Source organism: Mytilus trossulus, chromosome 8, assembly GCF_036588685.1.
Source record: "Mytilus trossulus isolate FHL-02 chromosome 8, PNRI_Mtr1.1.1.hap1, whole genome shotgun sequence".
In the NCBI taxonomy this organism is placed as follows: domain Eukaryota; kingdom Metazoa; phylum Mollusca; class Bivalvia; order Mytilida; family Mytilidae; genus Mytilus; species Mytilus trossulus.
In genome coordinates, this window is record NC_086380.1 from 8,949,382 (window position 1) to 8,973,122 (window position 23,741).

Genomic DNA, 23,741 nt, shown 5'->3' on the forward strand with positions numbered 1-23,741 from the left:
GAGTAACACAAACCCCACACAAAACTATGAGTGATCTAAGGTGCTCCGAGAGGATGAGCAGATCCTGCTCCACATGTGTCATCCGTTGTGCTACTCATGATAGTACAAAGCTGTTTATTGGTCTCATTCGGTAGATACAAGAAGGACGAAAGATACCAGAGGAACAGTCAAATTAGGAAAAAAAGGACGAATTACTACAATTGGAACATATCCGTTGAAATATTGTTTTCGAATTTCTTAGAACATAACCTATTAAGCTGAAATCAAAGGAAACTGCAAACTTCATTCTTCCTATTAAAGAAAAAAAAACAGATATACACAATTACAATTTAAATTAGAAAATGAAAATGAAAATCTATAACACTCGATTATATCAATCAACGGAAATACTTGGAATGACAATAAGCGGGACCCGGCAGTCATAATTCTGTGAAAAATAGACCACGGATATACAACACAAAAAACAAACAAACATACAAATTAATATAACGAAGAATCCTCCAATAAAAATTGTTGTACCAGATGATACCAAAAGTGAGATAAAAGATAATGACACATACACATACAAAGCATATATCTTATTTGTTTTAGAAGATTATTTTTATTTCGCATATGCAATAATACATTCGATGAATTTCACTTATAATTTACGAGTAGCAAGTAGTAAAGTTCTTCCATGTCATATCTATTTCTGTAGCGAGTGGAATGTCATTCCATTTTTCAATCCAATTACAACTATTCGTCTCCATAAAAGTTGTTCCATATCTCGTCTTAAAATCTCCTGAAATATTTATAGAAAATGACATTAAGGTGGTACAAAAAACTACAGGACGATAACTCTGTAAAATCAGCTTAACGTTTTAATAACGTTACGTTGTGAATGGAATATTTAGCTTCTCAATGATCAAAATTAGTGTTTGTCAAACTGCTATATAATCAGTTTAATGTTTCTGATAAAACGGTTGGTTCCAATTTTTTTTTTATAGTTTTATATTTTTGTCAAAGGGTCAAATTGAATACTTTATCAACATTTTATGAAAATTAAACGAGCCAAATGTTTTAGTGAAGGTGTTGGGTACCATCTTAAAAATATATTTTTGTTTCATGTCATTTTTCGATATTAATCGAGAGAATTACTCATAAGCTGTTTACATTGATATTTTCTTACATAATTATCTTATTTTTGGTAAACAAGTTCTAAAGCTTACCCATTTGTCATTAGACAAACCTTCAAATATACTGTACATGTTATGTTTTGAATGTTGTTTGTTGCTGTGTTTCATATTTGTATTTTTACTGTGGAATGTGACTCATTGGCGATCTATCTTTATCTTTATATCTTTACAGTGTTAAGAAAACGGTACTGTTAGCATAGGACGGTATTCAGCGACACTTGTAAATTTAGCACCCAACCAATTTACGTTTAAAGCCATTTTCACACATTCGGGTAAATTATAGTTTAATAACTGTCATTGTTCAAGAATGATGCATTCGGCGGAGTAATACACAAATTAATTCACAAAGCTAAAAGGAGAGAAAGTCGGAGGGTAACCTTTTGCTGGAGAAAATTAATGATGCAACAACATTTTCAAAGGAGTCATCATACTCACCTGAAATCAAATATTCAACTCCTACTTGTAAATTTACTCCGCACTTCGATGAACTTCTCGCTGAACGAAACTTTTCATCATTTAGTCTGAACTGTAACGTTTAAAAATATTAGAAACAACAATAGAATACAAACGGCATATATTATCATTCAAAAGTTAACATCATTTACTCTTTTAAATTGACTAGAGGTATAGGAGGTGGGTTGATATCTCATAAACATGAATAACCCCGCATTTTGATCATGTCCCAAGCAAGGTCCTCTGGCCTTTGTTAGTCTTGTATTATTTTAATTTAGGTTTTTGTGTACAATTTGGAAATTAGTATGGCGTTCATTATAAATGAACTAGTATATATTTGTTTAAAGGCCAGCCGAAGGACGACTCCGGATGCGGGAATTTCTCGCTACATTTAAAACCTGTTGGTGACCTGCTGTTGTTTTTTCTATTGTCGGGTTGTTCTCTCTTTGACACATTACCCATTTCCATTCTCAATTTTATTGATACTTATATGGTTTAACGTTTTAGAATTTTTTCTTTTGAATCATTTCTGTTTATAATATTTATTACATCGTGTACGGATTCTGTTTTTTTATTTAACTTTTGCGGCTACTGGATAGACCTTTCCTATCTGATCGTATACACCAATCAAAAATGATATTATACACCTATCTTTGTACGAGAAATAATACTGCAAACAAGTTTGTTTAACTAATTGTACAGGTTATATTGTTTAATTTTTATTGTAGTTAGGAGGTGAAATATCTCTTCTCGATAGTTCGAAAAGGTCAACGTGAGATTATTATTTACTGTATTTGTAATTTTTCGTAAATGTAAGACATTTTGGTGCCACAAAGAAAAGATTTAATACAACCAGACAACAGTTAAGAGTTAACTAATTGTAACATTACATTTACCTTAAAATTATAATTCAATGACCATGTGTATTCAAATTGATTTCTTCCCACTTTATTCTTGGTTTGAATTAAACCACGTGAAACTTAAATATAAATGTTAAGTCTGTGAAATAGTCAGGAATACAAAATGTCGTTTACATGAAACAGCAATCTTTATGCAATATGGGTGTCTAGATGCTTTACAAACTCTTTTGTTGTGATGTCCATAACATAAACAAGTAAAATAGAATTACAGAAATTATCATTACCAGTCACATAAGTAATATATTCCACCTCTGAATGGTAGCAAATTAACGACAACACATTTTTTCAACCACAAAAACCTTATTAACGTCATGAAGGTGTATAAATAGCATAAAGAATAGATACAGTTTTTTTTTATGTTTTGGTTTACCAATCCTGATTTAGTTTTACAATGATATCAGAATACATGTATAATCAAAGTTGCTATAAAAGGGAATCGAAAGATACCGAAAGCATATGTAAACTAATAACCTGAGAAATAGAAAAGAAACCTGACACAGTTATGGCTAAAAAAATAAAAGACAAGCAGACAAACAAAGGTACATACATCATAGAAAACTGAAAAGTGAGAAATGTGGCAGGTGTACTCGACTCCAATCTTGATTGACCTTGATTGTCATTTTCGCTACCGAAACTTCCTGATCACTTCACTACGAATCTTTTCACCAACACAAACTGATCACCGTGAAACATCACAATTGATGTTCAAAGTGGCGTTAAACAATAAAACACTCAATCTTGATGGGAAACCAGATCATGTTTAACATGAAGCACCTGTCATGTTGCACAAAACCCGGTTATAAGTCAAATTCAGTTGTTCACATTCCGGGAAAAGGGGGACATATTTGTCGTCATCTGTGCAACAGATATTTATCCAAATGGTCAACCATCTGGATAAGCTGATGATGCAAGTTTCAGAGAATGTTTGTTTGAATCAGAGTGATTTTTTGCAATAAAATTAACGGTATCAAATTTCTTGCACCAGATGCGCATTTCGACAATACATGTCTCTTCAGTGATGCCCGTGGCCAAAATATTAAAATCCAAAGCTTATATAAAAGATTAAGAGCTATAATCCAAAGGGTCTAAAAAGTATAGCCAAATCCGTGAAAGGAATAGAGAGATACATTCCTTAATTTTAATAATTGCTAATATTTTGTAACAGCAAATTTTAATAACAAAAACACATCCGTATTTTCATGCCAGTACCGAAGTACTGGCTACTGGGCTGGTAATATCCTCGGGGACTGATAGTCCACCAGCAGAGGCATCGACCAACTACGATTTACCCATGCCTAAGACGAGATACTTGAATCGTTGTTCGTAATTTTTGTTTATTTATGATAAAATTGAAAATGGAAATGGGGAATGTGTCAAAGAGACAACAACCCGACCAAATAAAAAATCAACAGCAGAAGGTCACCAACAGGTCTTCAATGTAGCGAGAAATTCCCGCACCCGGAGGCGTCCTTCAGCTGGCCCCTAAACAAATATATACTAGTTCAGTGATAATGAACGCCATACTAATTTCCAAATTGTACACAAGAAACTAAAATAATACAAGACTAACAAAGGCCAGAGGCTCCTGACTTGGGACAGGCGCAAAAATGCGGCGGGGTTAAACATGTTTGTGAGATCTCAACCCTCCCCCTAAACCTCTAACCAATGTAGAAAAGTAAACGCATAACAATACGCACATTAAAATTCAGTTCAAGAGAAGTCCGAGTCTGATGTCAGAAGATGTAACCAAAGAAAATAAACAAAATGACAATAATACATAAATAACAACAGACTACTAGCAGTTAACTGACATGTCAGCTCCAGACTTCAATTAAACTGACTGAAAGATTATGATTTCATCATATGAACATCAGGCACAATCATTCCCGTTAGGGGTTTAGTATCATACCATCATAACATATATGAGAAGAACACAACCCGTGTCATGCCAACAACTGTTTTTAGAATAAATGTGTTTAGTTCCGATGCAAAGACCTTATCAGTGACTCAATATTAACGCCAAAATATGCAGTCTTTAATGACTTGACAACCGTATCGTAATTATATCCCTTCTTAATAAGTCTATTCAAACTTTTTGTAAGTTTCTGAGGTGAAACAGCATAGGACCAACTCCTTTAATTTTTCATTCAGATTGGAATGGGTAATACTTGTGTAAAGCATGGAGAAGTCAAATATTTTTATTGCCAGATGAAAGGGTCTTAAATCATATATCCTCTAAAATAACTTTGACATTTATTAGTATCACACTAGTTTAACAATGATTTTGAAGTCCACATTTTACTGTTATGATGAACTAGATTTTTAACAAAATATTCATACAATAATAGAGAATACGAAGACACGTTGCTTTCTATAGCTTCATTTGAAGCCGAAAAGTCATTCGCCTACTCCTAAATGCTGCGTACTTGACTGAGAAGCAGAACATATCTCAAATTTCGCAGAAATAAGATATAGCCTAAATCATGTAAATACAACTAAACCGTTTTCGAAGTACTGTACTGATATATAGCTACAGGGTTAACACTCGTCGCTTTTTCCATTTGTAAAGGAATTTAATATTTTGAAATGTTTTACATATCTTACTAACATATGACTAAGTTTACCTATGGTAGATCTACAGTATTTCTGTTTCTTTGTTTCAGGAACACATCTGCATCCATAAGCATCAGAAATAAAATGAATCAACACAAGACAACAAATAGTCACTACAGTTGGCTTCATGGTTATACTGAAAAAAGACTATTTTATGTTGTAATACTAAGACTGTAATTTTTAATTACAACTATTTTGTAGAACACTAACACCAAACATTCTTAAAGCAAAGGCGGTTCTGTTATGAAAGCCATTTTTTGTCGTTGAACTGCAAAATAGTAGAATTCTAAAAATCCTTCAAAATCTTTGAATTTGAATAGGAAAAAAACTCAAGTTTAAAAAAAAGTTGTTAGACTACATACACAAGATAAAAGAAACCCGACCAATATTATATATATATCTATACAGAATAAAATCAGTATATGACTTTTCATTTATCTGTTTGTTGTTAAGAAGAAGAAGTAATTATAACAATCATGGGGTTGAAACATATCATAATAATTGTTATCGTATATATGCAATCAAAATTCATTATAATTTATTCGTAATGGTCAACAATTCGATAGTTATAGGTTTTCGGATTCTCTACACATTGTAAACGTTTAATATCTGTTATCCTTTACGTCACTATACATCCCAAGCTATGTTATGGCAATGTTGAATATAACATTCAAATGCCAACATTACATGATAGGACTATAATACAAATAAAAGGGAGAACGTTCGAAATAAAAAAAAATGGTACAAAGTTAAAGAGGATTGAGGACCGAAAGTTCCAAACCATTGTGCCAAATGCGACTAGGGGTGTACGCCTGTATCCTTGTTCACCTTCATTTTACATCAAATGTTTGAAAAAAAAGTTTTTTTCGAATAATTCCCGTTAATAAGAGTTTCAAAACTTAAATTGTAAATATACACCCTACAGTTATTTATAAATAAAAAAAATATATTGTCATCTCTCTTTCATCTGACCACGGTACTCGAAAGGTCAGCCTAAAGCCGGGAAAATGTAAAAAAACTTTTTTTCCTTTGAAAAAAAAATTAAAATCGGTGATTAAAATCAAAATGTAAGTAAAACTTGCAATTAAATACTTAATAAGCCATCTATATTGAGTACATCCATCCAGAATATCAAATTTATCCAAAATTATTTCTCTGACTGCTGACCCAGGCTTGATGCATTCGATTTTTTTCGTTGGAAGTTGTATTCTTTTTACGTACATTCTGATGTTTTAAAAGAAAATTTCCTACATTTTATAAATAACACACCGGCTTACTACATTAAGACATTTATACATTCCATGAATCATAGGGAAATCTGATGGCATAAGCATAGAAACAAAAAATAAATAACTGTACGAAAGTTTGTTAAAATATTGACAACAGATAGACTTTGTTTTAGGAAAAAAAACTTCAATCAATACCTGAAGCTTTCACGATTACTGAATCCATATCACGCGCTGTAAACTTGAATATGTATGTTTACATCATTTGACAGTATTTTCAATGTATTGTATAATATTGAACGTATATTACTATAGAAAATATATTCAAACACCAATTCTTCAAAATATGATTTAAAATTTCCGAAATTGTTTTATTTTTTGAATATATTTCGGATGCGAAATATGCTATTTTGAACAAACTCAAATGTAATTTAACGAGTTCCAAATATATTCAAAATTACAAGAAACAAAAACTTCATATAAAGCTCTTTGTTCCTTTTAACCACGGTAGGCATTCTATATGTCGATATCGTAAAATATGGTAAATTATCATGCATAATCAATTTAAAATGAGCACAGAGTAAGTCATGAAGGAATTATTTCAATATCAATAGGACAAATACAGTATTTCGATAGGTCGTAGCGTACGAAAATACATTAAACATGTTTGTCTGTTCCTCCTCGAGGATTTTTCACTTTCAAATTAATAAGTTTACAAACTAAAAGTAGGTTAAATATAAGTTGCTTGATAAAAGTTTATGTAAGCGTGTAAAATGTATATATTATTAGAAAAAAAACCAATTACAATTACGAGAAAATAAACAGTATATTTGTGTGTAAAACATATTTTGTGCTAATAAGAACACGGCTTTATTTACAAAGCGTAATACGGACGTCATATTATAATGCCAAATTACGTATACTTCGCCTAAAATGTTATGTTCTAATCAAAGCTGGTTAGATTTAATCGATTATGTGATTAAGAGCAAGATCTGAGATTACGGAAGACATTTCTTATATTTATTAACGCCTTTATAATATCAAGTGTCATCAAGAAATTAGATAAAATTATGTGTTCTGTAGAAACTTGAATTAAATTTATAAAAAAATAACCTCACAAACATGTTTAACCCCGCCGCCTTTTTTCGCCTGTCCCAAGTCAGGAGCCTCTGGCCTTTGATAGTTTTGTATTATTTTAATTCTAGTTTCTTGTGTACAATTTGGGGTTTAGTATGGCGTTCATTATCACTGAACTAGTATATATATTTGTTTAGGGGCCAGCTGAAAGACGCCTCCGGGTGCAGGAATTTCTCGCTGCATTGAAGACCTGTTGGTGACCTTCTGCTGTTGTATGCTCTTAGGTCGGGTAGTTGTCTCTTTGACATATTCCCCATTTCCATTCTCAATTTTTATACAAATGACCACGTGATTTTATCACTTATTTTATTTTACGCAGACTTAATCCTTTAATCCTGAAAAAAACATTTAATGGGTTTGACTTTTGGGATCTTTCTTCTCTCTTTTTTTGTAAATATATTTTTTGTACCGGAATTTGACCTATAATGTTTTAATATTGCAAATAGTGATTTGGATGGTCTAATTGACACTCATACCACATCTTCTTGTGTGTATAAAATTGAGAAAGGAAATGGTGAATATGTCAAAGCGACAACCACCCGACCATAGAGCAGACAACAACCGAAGGCAACCAATGGGTCTTCAATGTAGCGAGAATTCCCGCACCCGTAGGTGTCCTTCAGCTAGCCCCTAAAAATATGCATAATAGTACAGTGATAATGGACGTCATACTTAACTCCGAATTATACACAAGAAACTAAAATTTAAAATCATACAAGATGTATATCACTTGCCATTCGCAATTTAGAAAAACTATTCAACATGTTCCAAATGTTAAATGAAAACTAACATTAGATTGTTTATTTTGTTCATTCTGGCACAAACAATCATAAGAAAAAAACAAAATAGTCTAAACAGTGCAATATGAGAATGTCTTACCTTGTTTAATATTACAATGTTTTCTACATTAACAATTATTACGTCGTTTATATGTATATACTAATGAACCGGATTATGAAAAAGAAACTGCTATCTATCATTACGAAAAACAACCTTAATAAGACGAATTAATTTTACTTTGCACTAATTGTTGTGCACTATTAGTTTTTATGTTAGATGCATTTGTTATTACTTATTTTTGTTAAATAAATTATTTGTAGAGAAGAAAAGGTTATTTCCCGTTTGTTGTTCTTAAAATCATTGTACAGTAATCTATCTCGTCTTGACTTCATGTGTCTGTTACGAATATTCTCGGACGTTAACACATGTTTAAAGGCAACACGATATATGACATGTTTAGCTAGAATAAAATTGTAACATGTTCCTTTTTTATTGTAGCTAAACATTAACTTTAATTTTGACACTTTACACATGAACCTTGTTAGTATTGTACCTGGTATTTATATTAAAATATTAAGTCATTCAAATTGAAAGCGCAACACGAAAAGAAGAAAATAAAGTCTTCCCAGTATTCAAGTGAATAAGTTTGGAAAATAAATCATTCTTTAACATATTATTTTAATAATATTTATAGGAAACATTTATCAATATGATTCATTGGACATAAAATATTTTTTGGGATCATGTTCAATGTTTTCCGTTATCTTATGGGATACACATTTTCTAGCTCATTCGGTATTGAAGAGCTTGCAGCTGCTACTCAGGACTTTTTGAAGCGTAAACAGTGTCTGACCAGAAAGTGGATTAATCAAGGTTTTGACAAAATAAGTTCATTGTAAGATACCAAAACCTTGTTGATACCTACTCCGTATCGAAGTCACAAATAATACATTAAAGCTTTAAATATAGAATACAAGTTCGAACTTTTATTATTGTTTTCAAATAACGCAATATTTATTTGTCCATTTTGAGTAATATTCTATGTCTAGATGCCATTTTCTTCGTTAACTTAGTTGTTTGATCTCATTGTGGTGATAACGACTATAACACAGTGTTGACCCTTGTTCTAACATTTTGACATTTTCACCTATAGCATGTATGTTGTTCGGTGTGACCCAAGGCTCCGTGTTGAAGGCCGTACATTTACCTATAATGGTTAACTTTGATAAATTGTTACTTGGATGGAGAGTTGTCTAATTGTCACTTACACCACAACGTCATATATCTATGATGTATGTATGTTTTGTTAGAACTTTGTTGTAAACTTGATAGAATTTTTATGCGACTATCGTACAATAATTCTGTTATGATAAAGGATTAATAATTTTTTCCACATAAGAAAATGCTTGTTCTCACCTGAGACTATGATAACAGTCCCACAACTCAGTCATAGATTAGTTTGAAATGTTTGAACAGAAAGGAAGTTCAAAGCTAATAATTACTACTAGCACATTAATGAAGTCTATGATTAAACTAACAAACAGTTCACATAAAGACTACTTCTCAATGCAGTATAATTCTTGTGTCCAGCATTCTTGGAAATGAAGTGGACTCCGTATAAGGAATTGCCTACCTCGTCTCGAAACCCAATCTATCAATACTCATGCTACGTAAATATTTAAAGACCCAAATGTTGCAAAACACTTGACCAACCTTTTTGACAAATATGTTGTTGTCCCCGCTGATTAAGCCCAAATAACATCGTTTTATGTGTTAACTTCATTTCATAAACTGCTTGATAAATGAATAAGGTATTGACAATTCAGTTGGAAACTCAATATAAACCTCATCGACAATTACTAGAGAGGATGTTCTAGAAAATCACAGGTCTGTTCTATTGTCCTTTGGAATTTCAAGCAAAGATGAAGAACCGAATCTTCCATCACTGTATTGGTTCCTCAACTACATAAGTTTCATTACAAACAACGGTATATTGCGTGGTCTTCCAAGTTATTATCATAAATTTTATCAGCAATCAAAGAGGGGCGTCAGAATTATTGCGAAACTGTCATTCTAGATGTAGCGTGCATCAGATGTACATACTAAAAAAAAACCTAAGGTTTTTATGAGTATTAACAATCTAAGACACTTTTATCTTGCATTAGCATTGACACATTTGACTTTTTAACACTTTTCACAAGTATTTCCCATTCCAAAGTGAAAGACAAATTTCAAGAGTTGGTATAGCTTGGTTTCATAAAAAGGAATGGCCAACGTAAATACGAGTATCTTGATTTCTTGACTGACAACACATTTTTGACGTTTGGAGGACGTGTTTTTTTTAACAAACTATCGGGATTCCTATGGGTACAAATTGTTCCTTTATTCTCATGAGGCTGACTTCATACAAAAATTTCTTAGGAAGAACGAAAAAAAAGTTAGCAATATCCCTTTACTTTTCTTTTTACTTTTAAAGAATACAAAAGATACATGTTAAGAGTCTTCCTCATATCTTGAAGTACATTCAGAAAATGACAATGAGGGCCGATTTCTATGTAGCAACATTTCAGTACCACCTGCATACAAAGTATATGTCTCAAAATTGATACGATATTCCCCGCCTTGTATTTCCTTGATAGAGGGTTGCTTCTCACACGAAAGGTATTTAACCAATAGTTCTTAATGTTGAAGTTGAAATCATCTCTTCGAAAATTTTACTGACTCAATCTCGAGTTGATTGACTGGCATGGAATATCCGTTTCACAGATGATATCGGTTATGTTCCTTATGTCGAAACTACAAACCGTTCCCTTTTCCGAATTTGACCCAATGAATAAGACTGTTTGCCCGGTATTTTTTAATAAAATGAGCAACACGACGGGTCCTACATATTGAGCAGACTCTACTTACCTTTCAAGAGCACATACGATCACCCACAGTTTTTGTAGAGGTTCGTGTTGCTTAGCCGTATTTGGCACAACTTTTGGGAATTCTGGACCCTCAATTCTCATAAACTCTGTACTTGTTTGGCGTTATAAATATTTTGATATGAGCGTCACTGATGAGTCTTATGTAGACGAACCGCGCGTCTGGCGTATAAAATTATAATATTGGTACCTTTAATAACTTTTAGTCTCTAGTTGTGTGTCTTGTGTACTATTATGTGTTTGGTTGTTCTTTTTATTTTTTGCCATAGTATTGCCAGTTAACTTTTGATCTATGATTAACTGTCCCTCTTTTATCTGTCGTTTCGTTCGTTTAATTTGTTATTGAAGAATATTACATTATCATCATACATATTTATTTGTTTTATTACAAATGACAATTGTCAAATTCTCTTTTAAAGAGTGCTCTTTGCGTACCAACTGCAATCCTCTGCCATTTGTCATTCCAAAAGCAGCTATTTGTTTCATAAATAGTTTCATATCGTGATCTTTTCTTTACATGTCCTAGAACATAGACATACAAAAACGTTATATACAATTGTTTTCCTTTCACTGTTTATCTTTGATCAATCCTTTCCCCTTTTTCCTCAAAATTTGACCTACCGAATAGTACTCATCACTGGGTCTGTACTAATATCAGCAATACAATGGGTGCCTATGTGTAGCAGGATCTTCTAACCCATCGTGAGCACCAAGTATCGCACAAATGTTTTTGATTGGGTTCGTGTTGCTCAGTCTTTAGTTGAGGTGTTGTTTTCCAAATTATTTAAACAAATACCCCCTTTTAGTTAGTTTAAAGGTTGCAAAAAATGCATTGTTCTGTTTTATATGCTTCTGATAAAAGAAATAAAACACAAAAAATATCATACTTTGTGGTTAATACTTTTCAAGCTCGGACTAAATAATCGTTTGTTGTTATATTGTCTATCATCCACTAATTCGATCTGCTAACCCATCGAGAGCTCCAGATATCCCCCCAAAGTTTTTGATTGGGTTCGTGGTGCTCAGTCTTTAGTTTTATAAGTGTTGTTTTCAACTCAATTAAACAAATACCCCTCTTTTACTTAGTTTAAAGGCTGCAAATAATGCATTGTTCTATTTCATATGCTTCCGATAAGAGAAATAAAACGAAAAAAAAAATATCATACTGTGTGGTAAATACTTTTTAAGCTCGGACTATAAATAATCGTTTGTCGTTATATTGCTAAATATAATATCATCTTATTACAAACAGAAACACCAACCGGTTCATACTTTTATTTACCTTTTAAAGTTGGATTCAATATACTTCACTGCATCATGTTGCCGTAGCCGTCTTTGTCAAAACGTTTAGGAATTCGTTTGTTCGTTCTGTTCGACTTCATTTTTGTGAACGACCTCAAACTGTTTAAGTTCTACTATTGAGATTTATATAAACACAACAATCGTCTAGTGTATCAAGCTAACGTACCGTTGAGGTTTTTTTCTTACAAAAGAAATTAGAGTTGGCAATTTAAAACAATGTTTTTGAAATGAACTAAATAGTACTTACCTGAAATCAAATATTCCTCCCCAACCTGTAAATCGACTCCACATGCGGATGATTTTCTTTTAGTGCGAACTTTAACTTTTTCTTCGAGCTTTATCTTTTACGTCAACATTGGAAAAACATAAGATACGAATGATAAAAATCGAGTCGATATGAATCATGACTACAAACTTAACATCGATCTTCTACTAAAAGTTGTCATTGCTCAGATCATTAATGAGCCTGTGTATGAATCAAGATTCCAGTCGCAAAATTGTAGTAAAACCATGTCAGTACCGCAGCAACGACTATTGAGCTGATGGTACCCCCTTGGGACTAACAGTTTATCAGCAACAGGTTAGACACAATGCTTATGTATGATTACATTCATAAATATTGCGTCATAACCGTCAAAAGAACAGTCACAACTGTAAATTAAAACTAGAAGATGTAAATAAACTCAAAAAGAAAATAAAGAGTTGTATAGATAAAAGGGATATAAAAGACGATTAATTTAAGGTCAAATGTGTTTGACGTTGAACCTTAGTTTTCTACGAAATGTAATGAACAATTAGCCACAACGAACAACATTTTTCTACCTACATCTAAAGTTAAACAATGAGCGTCGGTTTGAAATTAAACTGACGTTGACAAAACATGTGCCATTGTGAGATTTTCATTTCTGTTTGACAACATTTCAGCAGCATTTACACATGGAGTAGATATCATACACTTTATACTTAATGCAAGGGTTTGCCGTTCTTTAATAATGTTATATTCCTGATACACAATTCTTATTCATATTTCGCCTTCGGTCTCAAGTAATGAATTAGCTTAACTTCTCTATGAGGGGTGAAGCTTACATATAATATCTCTGTTTAAAGAAACAAACTATAACCACCTATAGCTGGCCAGTGACCTTGACCCTAGTATATAAGCACCTGTTCCATAATAACTTGTCATTATTTTTCTAGAGGGTTTAAAGTGAACACTTCACATAAGTTCTTTTTAGTTATTTCATTTTTATTTTAAATTTGGCAGAGAGTTATTAAAGTTACATTAACTTGTCTACGATGTACGACAAGTTCTAATGTTATTTTGTTATTTACAAATAATAATTCCTCAATTGTCTACTATGTATGACAATTGTTGATGGGAATGAATTTAAAGATTTCTTGTCTACGATGTATGACAAGTGTTCATGGAAATTAATTAAATATTTTATTGTCTACGATGTATGACAATTTTATATATTCATTAAGTTTTTGCCTAATAGCACATTTGTTACTTAATTCATACTCCTGTTTGTTAAACAGGTAGATATTTAAAAGTATTTCTATTCACCTGAAGGTCGTGAGTACTCTTCACAATTTACACGTGTTTTACCTGCACAGGTACACATTTTTGTATTACAATGGCTGAATTTGTTTATGCAAATGTATTGTTTTTGCAAGATGTTTAGAATGATGTTTACACTTACAAGGGTGATTTTCATCACCTCTGGAATGTTTTAGAAATTAAAGATGATAAATTTAATAGGAATACAAGAGGTATTTTTAATAAATCCTCTTCTTAAACAGTTATAAAACCTAGTAGTTTTATAATAGATCATAATGGCATGGCAATTGGAAATAATTGACAAAGCAACAGAACCTGTAAAAAGTAAGTTTTAAAATCTAGTGTTACTTGTTTAACTTCAAAATCTACTTGATTTGTGATTGTTTCTAACGAAAGTGCTGTTGAGATTTAGATGGGCATGTATATTGATACATTTACTATTTATTATTAATGTATTAAAGAACCTGTATGAATCATGAGGTTTGAGACAGTTTCACTGCCTTCAACTCTAGCAGAGTTTGTAGATAAACCTGTTGCTATATTTGAATTTTGCCATTAGAGGCTTACTTTAATGAAGATTTAGTTCTAAATTTTGATCTTATCTACTGAAATGATACGGTGTATGTATCTCCTTTTGGAGTATGTGCCATGGCTGATGATAGTCCAGCCAGAGTTGAATTTGATACGTCTTTTGATCCTGCATTAAGGTCTTTTGATCCTGCATTAAGGTTTTCAGAAGCCTTTAAGGCTTCTTTTAGTGAGATTAATGGTCCATTATCTCATCCTGTTTGTTGAACAGTTTAATCATGATTTTGATAAAATCAGGAATATATAAAGTTCATAGAGGAAATACTATCACACTGAGAACTGTGACAATCCTAGTGTGTCTAGGATAATTAAAAAATCGAAATGGCAATGCCTAGACAGGCCCACTCTGTGGTTTCAAAGATGCAGGAAACCCAGAGATACTTTATTAAGGGGTTGATCATCACCCCTATTGTTGAGTTGGCTATTTCTTGTTGTAAGAATGAGCCGTTAGATCTTGATACTACAAGGATTTTATTGTAAAATTATATTTGTTTGTTTTACCATGGTTTTCTGGTTAAACCCATAGGAGATGCTCAGAAATATTTAGATAATAAAACTTATTTGTAATTCTGTTGTGATAGTTGCTTTATCACATTTCTAGTTATGATTGCAAAAAGCAAACTTAGTGTTTATACAAAGATTCTAAAGCAAATTATAGATTCCTTGGAAGAGGTTCCAGGTCTAGCAATTAATTTACTCCCAGCTGTTATGGGAAAGGCAATATCAGTTTTTTAACTGCAGAGGCTCTGTTGGTCAACAGGGCGACTATACTAGAAGGCAATTCCCTTCATTGAGAGGGAGAGGTTTCCAAAAAGGGAACAGAGAATATCGAAGAGGTCACATTTCTCAACCAGTTGCTATATATACAGTAGATAACTTAAATATTATGATTTGGAAAATGTTACTAATGATCTATTGATATTAAATTTATTAAGAAATGGCTATAAAATTATTTTTAATGATGTACCACAAGGTTTATTCTTTTTGAATTAAATACATTTCACCTTTCATAAGGATGAATTAATTTCAAAAGTCCAAACATTGATAGCTAAGAGAGCTATTTAAAAGGTTGATCGATCAATGGAAAATCAGTTTATTTCCTATATTTTCTTGGTTCCTAAGAAAGATTGGTCTTCAAGGCCTGTATCTATTTGAAAAATTAAAACAAACTTAGTTTGTGGCTTATCAGCATTTGGAGCAAGACCATTTATCTTTTGTTTAGATGTAATTCATAAGGATAATTATCTATATATATATATATATATATATATATATAGTGTCTAAAAATAGCAACAATCAACATTCAATCTATCTAGGTGTGGATCAGTTTGTAAATAAACTGATGCAGTTACTAAATTGAATTATATAAGTGTCTAAGAATGTAACTTTAACACACTAATGAGTGTTATAAAATTAGGTGTTATATTTTATATATTATTCACGCAATATTTCGCTAAACAAATTAGCTTCATCGGGCGTGTGCATCTATCTAGGTGAAATCGGATGCATGACAAAAAATATCTTTGTAGCTTGAGCTACACAAAAGTTTAACATATTGATTAATGATCTGTATAAAACAAATTTTTGCCGTTTATTGTACATAAACATTTTTTCAAAAATTCAAACAAATAGTTGTTCTTAAAAACAGGACATACTTTTGAAAATATCACCTTTCAAATTATTGAGGTAAACCAAAATTGGGACTCAGAAATGAGAAAAAAGAGAGAAAGGTTCTGGATGCATCAGCTACGTACTCTTGAACCTGATGGACTTAATGAGAGGGATGAAAAACAGTTCTACCCGAAACCAAAGGAATAACTCATAAATTTTACTTCTATTTAATTAAAACAACTATTTGTTTGAATTTTTGAAAAAATGTTTATGTACAATAAACGGCAAAAATTTGTTTTATACAGATCATTAATCAATATGTTAAACTTTTGTGTAGCTCAAGCTACAAAGATATTTTTTGTCATGCATCCGATTTCACCTAGATAGATGCACACGCCCGATGAAGCTAATTTGTTTAGCGAAATATTGCGTGAATAATATATAAAATATAACACCTAATTTTATAACACTCATTAGTGTGTTAAAGTTACATTCTTAGACACTTATATATATATATATATATATATATATAACTCGTCTAAACATCAACCCAACAATGTTAGATCTGTAAATTTGCTTTCGCAAATTTTTGGTTCTTCCCTCGCCGGGATTCGAACCCATGCTACTGTGATATCGTGACACCAAATCGCCTGCACTGCAGCCGTCCCGCTAGACCACACGACCACCTGGGCTCTCAAAAAAAGAGCTTTCGGTGGGCATATGTTACCTTTCCACGTCAGTTTTAATCTAGCGGCGTACTACAGTACATGATATATAAGGCATGAAGATGTTATTGTTTACAGATCAGCTAAATTATCTATAGTAAAGGATTCTACAAATTAATGTAAGATACAGTCACAGAAAATAATTATATTCATAAGTACATCTGAGTCAGTGACAACCCTACAACAGATGTATCCATCGGATCGCCATCAATATATATATATATATATAGATAGAGCTAACATCTACAGATCTCACAGATGCATATTTAAGTATCATTTGTGTTTATATCACAATTTCCTGATTTATGTGGAAAAGACATTGATAGGATATTTATGTTTTTTGTTTTCGATTGGCTTCTGCATCAAGAGATTTTACTAAGGTTTTAAAACCTGTCTATGTATTTATGAAATAATGTCACTTGAAGTATATACATGCTATAGTTTATACATTGATGATTCTTTTATTATGGATCAGAGTTTAGATGATTGTATTGTGAATACAGAAGAAGTGGTGCAAATGCTTGATAAGCTGTGCTTCAGAAAAATTTTGAGAAGTTGGTACTCATTCCTTGGAAGCACATTGTTTTCCTTTGTCTCATTATTGATACTGAGCTATTTAAGTTTTTTCTGACAGATGAGAAATGGTAAAATTATCTCCCTTGGGAAATTCTTTTTAAATAGAATTGTGTAACTGTATTATAGATGATTTACATCATATATTGGTCTTGTGCCATCATGAATGCTTTTAATGCAGTATCTGTGGGAATGTTACATTGCAGAAACATGGCGAGAAATAATGTTGAAACACTGTATAGTTGTTACAGTGTTTATTATCATCAATAGGTGAAATTTTTTAACAATTTAAAATCAGAAATTATAAATTTGATTTATAGTCCCATCCAAATAAGTTTTTGGGTTGTATCAGATTCCTCTGACATAAGGATTTGGGATCCAAATTTGAAGAAAATGTTTCTGTTGGTAGACGGAGCTTCTTTAAGAGTATGCACTCATTTCATATAGATTTCATAGTATTGTTGGCTATAATATTCTTCTGGAGAAAAAGTTTTAGTCACAGAGAGTTATACAATCAGAAGATACAATTTCAGTAGCTTTTATTATGCAATAGGAGGTGTAACCTCTTTGTCACTTAACCTGCTTACTACAAATATTTCATTATTTGGGCTTGGTGTTCAAGAAAGAACATTTTTATCACAGCTCTTTATATTCCTGGTAAGAAAATTTTTGATGCTTATCATATGTCTAAAAAATTTACAGATTCAAAAGGATGTCAATTGAAAGAAGATATATTTGTTTTGTTGTTATTACGTTTTCATTTTCAATCTGTAGATAATTACTTCGTTGTCTTTTGACCAACAAGCTCCTTTCAGAGATGTTTTTATTTTCATGATCAGAATTAAGACCTTATATTTTCCCATCTTTTTCATTGTTTGGGATATTTATAAAGAAAATTATAAGTGATAAAGTTCAGAAGGCTCTTTTGATTATCCTTTTTGGCTTGCTCAGAGTTGGTTTTCTTTGCTAAGACCAATTTTATTTTTTTTGCCAGTTAAACTGTTAAGCATAAAAATTTGTAACAATGTTACATACTGTAGATAATGTCTTTCCGTCAGGAAGAGACTTAATTTAACTGTATATTGTAAAAAATTAAAGTGAACCAACACCTGAAGGGTTGATTGTGCAGTAGGGTAAAAACGGGTGTATTATACTCAGAAATCACTTTAATATAAACAGGAGATTTCAGAATCATTTGTAAAATATATTTACACTTCATCTTGGAGACCATGCATCTATAATCAAGCATTATCAATATTTTTTTGAGAAATTTTATTATTTGGTGTGTTCAATCAGAGAACCAATTCCTTATCACCATCTAAAAAGGATGTTATTGATTATTGAATTTTTTGTAAAACACAAGCTTTTCATATTCAGCATGTTTAATGTGAATTTTTCTTGGTCTATGTTGAAACAGACTTTATCCTTTAAGAAATAGATTTTACTGAATTTGTTTGTTTACTACATGTATTTGTGGAAGGTTTCTTAAACCTGAATCTGCAATTGAAGAGTTAGATACTCTTTCATTTGGGAGATGAATTTAGTGCTATCTTTTTTAAGTTCTTAATATTCATTGGAGTATTTAACATTGAAGACTTCCTTTTATACTTGTGTCTTTATTTGCCTTGACTACATCTGCATTGAAGTACTATCTTTATCAGCTGTAGATTTACATTCTATGTCTTTCATTCAGAGACATGGCACTTTATTTTTTCATATACATGAGTTTTTGAAAAATACTAGATCTGTTAGTTAGTTTACCTAATGAGGTGATCAGAGGTTTTGATAAACCAAAACTTTGTGTTGATTAAGACAATGATTTATCATGTTTTGTGTACAAAATAGGTGAGAGAATTCATCTAAGTCTTTTCGTAAAGTTTAGATAGTTAGAGAGAGTTCTAATTTTATCCGAGGTTTTAAGGTTAACTCATTTAGAGGAACCTCTTCATAAGTGCATTTAGCTTCAGGATGTTCTATTAAGGACATTATGGCAACAGTTTTGTCTGGACATATGGTAAAACTTTTTACAAGTTCTATAACAGGAACGTAAATAATATCAGTACTAAAACACTTTTCTTCAGTTGTAGTTACTGGATGATCTTGTGATTTTTATCCTTTATTAAATGTTGGCATTTATATAAAAATTGTTTTTAGTTTGTGTCTACACCTTAAACAAGCTAATTCATTACTTGAGACCGAAGGCGAAATATGAATAAGAATGTTCCTTCATCCAAGCATATCTTGGATGTGCAGGATGAAGGTCATTCTTAGAATATGAGCCTGAGGCTCGAAGGTAATTAATTCCCACCCTAGGGATTATCAGTCAGACCCACCCTTTTCCACTGGGTTTTATATTTGGTCGACACAAACTTGCTTTAAATTATGACAAGTTATTATGGAACAGGTGCTTATATACTAGGGTCAAGGTCACTGGCCAGCTATAGGTGGTTATAGTTTGTTTCTTTAAACAGAGTTATTATATGTAAGCTTCACCCCTCATAGAGAAGTTAAGCTAATTCATTACTTTCGAGCCTCAGGCTCATATTCTAAGAATGACCTTCATCCTGCACATCCAAGATATGCTTGGATGAAGGAACATTTTGCTTACAAAGAATTCATCCCATCAAGTGCTTCAAATTGTAACGCCATTCCTTCGGAAGGTTCAAAATACCAATGATTTAGTTGTAAATGAACATATATGTCACAAATAAGGACAAATAACGATGGATATGCTCAACCTGTCCTAGCAAATGCTTTCCTCTTTGCATTGGTTTTTGATATTAAATCTGCAAATCAGGCTATTTTCGGCATTTTTCTCTGGATTTAAAACTAAGATAAAAATGTATTTGGACTAGAAACAAATGATCAAATTATTGACTTTTTACATGGTTTTTTTTCTAAAGGAAATGGAAGTTAAAACCGGCAGGTTCGTAAAACTAGTATGACATCCAACTTGTATTACCACTGACTGTAGGTCCGTTACCTTGACAACCTGTAAGGAGCTATTATCTTATTTTAAATATGTGTACATCTATATCAACAAGAACAAAAACACTCGGCTGTTAAGGAACGAATACGCATAACGTCTTGTTAATATTCAACACTGTAACTATCATATATATACTACCTTAAAGTTATAATTGACGTCCACTGTGTACTCAATATGATGTCTGTTCAAGAACTTCCTGCTGGTAACTTTTCCTCGAGTAACTTTAATTCAGAAATCGAATGTAAGTGTTAGTAAGGATATCGACAAGAATATACCGTATGCAAATATATATAAGCGATAGCAGAATCAATAAAATGCTCGGATATATATGTAACCATTTTTTACTTTTCTAAATTAACATGACTATATATTCTAATTTATTCAGAGATTTGAATGGAAAGGTACAACTAATGTTTGGTACTGCTTTATTGAAGATTTTAAATCAACTCTTTCTGTTCAGTGATGCTCAAGGCCGAAATAATCCAAAGATAAGAATATTGAGAAGCTGACAAAACCAATTAGGTTCAAACACATACTAGTAGTCAAACCCGGACTATGAAAACAAATCTTATGATTAGGGAGAAATACTTTTTGATTTAAAGCAATTTCGAAAAAAATTGATAACAGCAAATTTCTTATTTAGTTATTTTCAATATTAGTGTAAAAATCTGAACTCAATTGAATCCATTGATTTCTGTAAACAAGTTACCATTTATGTTCATGTCTTTATGCGTAAATCATTTGTCAGAGTGGAAAAGTTGATGTGATAATAAATCACTGTGTATATTTCTTATAACGGTACCAAGTTGTAAAACTAGAATCTGATCTATTGCCATTTTGAACAATAGAATATGTTTGAAATAAATGTGTTTATTTTGAAAAACTACTGATGCCAAACAAGCTTTTTTTACGATGCGACTTTATCAAACATACAAGGAGTGATGTTTCTAATTAGTTTGGTATCCAACCGACAACTGTAACTACATGAGCTAGTTTACTGAAGTACCTGGCAATATATTGCCCTTAGTTACAAAATTATGTGACATTCTTGCTGCATTGTTCAGGTTTTAATACATTATGTTTTATTTTACGGCAGATCGAGGTCCTAGTCTGGGTGTCATGAGTTTATATTTAACCATACAACGTACATGAATAGTGTCAGACTCTCGTTTAAAGATATATGTTGTGTAAAGTTTACTGTTATTTACAGAACGAAACCCTATATCATCATCATCTTGATTTGCATTAATTTATTAGCTTACCGTAAGTAGGCTCACAAAACTTCTGCTTATTTGTTTTCAGATCACATTTGCATCCGTATGCCTCATAAATTAAATTCATAAGCACAAGAAAAAAGATAGCATCTAGTGTATACTTCATTTTTAATCTGAAAGAAGATTTTAATATATGTATTCCAAGATGAGGCAGTCATTGCTAAGTTTAATCATATTGGAAACTACACTGTCAATCAGATTAAATCAGCAGTCATAGTTAAAAAAATAAGGCATACCCATGGAAACAAGGGAAGTAAGATTTAGGTTAACAATCACATAGTTCACCATACAGTTACTTTACACTTAGAATAAACATTTCATAGTTACTTAGTTAACATATCTTAAAAAGGAAACACAGATTTGGTCAGTTGTTATGACGAAGTCCACTGCGGTCCGAATTACAATACCTATAAATATTTTATGTCATTAGAAAAGACAAGCATCCAAACAGCTCGTAAAACAAATCAAAATTTTTTTAAGACATTCAGACATGTAGCAGTTTCGCTTCCGGAAGCAGCAGAGTTTTTATTTTGTTATCTTGCTCATTGCCCAACATTCGGTGCTTTTATTGAGATTTTGGACTTTTTGTCTTTACCCATTTTAATTGCATATTGACATTTTCTGCCTATCCTTTTGATATGATCAGTTAGTACCCATAAAGCGTGGCGTAAATAGAACAACATACTAATCGGACATTCTGTTTTGAATTTTTCTCGGATTTGGTATTTTTGTTATTTACATTTTGTCTAGCATAATAAAACAGTTTTATCTTACCTTTGGGAAATATTTTCAATGAACTAATTTAAGTTATTACAAATACCAGGATATAGTAATGGTTCCGCCACATTCATTTTAACCTATAATACCGTTAAAATTCCTTCACTATGAATTACTTATTGTCACATATACATCGTTTATTACATGAATTTGTTATTTACATCTTCTAGAAATATGAAGTTGTCTAGTAAAACTAAAGGTAATTTCCCGATTTAATGGTGTCTAAATGATCGTAAAGGTCATCTATCTTGTTTATCTTACATCGTTTATATGTAAAAATATATTTCGACCGTAAAAACATGTCACAGGTAATAGAATAGTAGTGTATAACAATAAAAACGAGTGGAATAAAAAAAAATGGTTATACCTTGTTAATTTCATTTTCTCTCAACATTCAATGCTTTTTTTTTTATCATGATTTATAAAAGCTTACATAAATATAATGTGGACGTGCCGAAGTCTAAAACAAAACTTAAAAAAAGAGACATTATCAGTTACGGAATAATGTATGTGTTAAAAGCTGGATCAGTACAGAAATTATGATACATATAGGAAAGATACAAAAAATTGTAATTATGCAATACTTTCAGATTGTTTATGAAGGTAAAAGTACTTGATAAGATATTACCATACAATGTACCTGCTATATCCTAAAAGAAAACGGACACTAAATTATGTTGCATTAGAAATACAGATAACCGTTTTATGCGAAATGTTTTAAAAAAGCTCAACTCGTTTTTTATATTTTTTATATTTCTATAAATTGCTGAGCGTTCAAAAATACTTCATTATATTCTTTTGAATTTTTTTAACCATCATCTCTGTATTCTCTCGGAAATAAGAAAGTCCTGATTATTGTTGCTAATCATGCTTATTTTCAATTTTCCGCATGAAAAAGATATTTTTGTCATAACATTGAAAAAAGTGTGCTTTGATACCATGATTACGCTCAATTGGTTATTCTAAAATGTGATATTAATACGTGACGTTTCATTGGTTAATTGATAGGAAAATTACAACTAACAACTGTCACTAGTTCAATAAAAAAAACATTATATTTTATACTTAAATTATTTTCTATTTGTCATTCGTTTACATTCTGAAGCGGTT

The 23,741-nt window shown here is 31.6% G+C and overlaps 1 protein-coding gene across 1 annotated transcript; it reads right to left on the minus strand.

Annotated features, from left to right (window-relative positions):
- Positions 1-610: 610 nt before the first annotated feature.
- Positions 611-22,878, minus strand: LOC134727310 (uncharacterized). The gene is made up of 9 exons (XM_063591687.1): positions 22,629-22,878; positions 21,843-21,967; positions 20,719-20,801; positions 12,781-12,874; positions 11,621-11,753; positions 5,173-5,297; positions 2,525-2,607; positions 1,611-1,701; positions 611-781 (listed from the first exon to the last, which is right to left on the minus strand). The coding sequence occupies exons 2-9, from the start codon at positions 21,958-21,960 to the stop codon at positions 648-650; spliced, it is 861 nt and encodes a 286-aa protein (XP_063447757.1). The 5' UTR covers positions 21,961-21,967; positions 22,629-22,878; the 3' UTR covers positions 611-647.
- Positions 22,879-23,741: the final 863 nt, after the last annotated feature.

Coding starts and splice junctions, on each gene's coding strand:
- LOC134727310 (XM_063591687.1), bottom strand. CDS start 21,960: ATGAAGTATACACTAGATGCTATCTTTTTTCTTGTGCTTATGAATTTA. Junction 11,754..12,780: donor GGAGGAATATTTGATTTCAG/GTAAGTACTATT, acceptor TCTATGTTCTAG/GACATGTAAAGAAAAGATCA. Junction 782..1,610: donor AGTTGAATATTTGATTTCAG/GTGAGTATGATG, acceptor TAAATATTTCAG/GAGATTTTAAGACGAGATAT.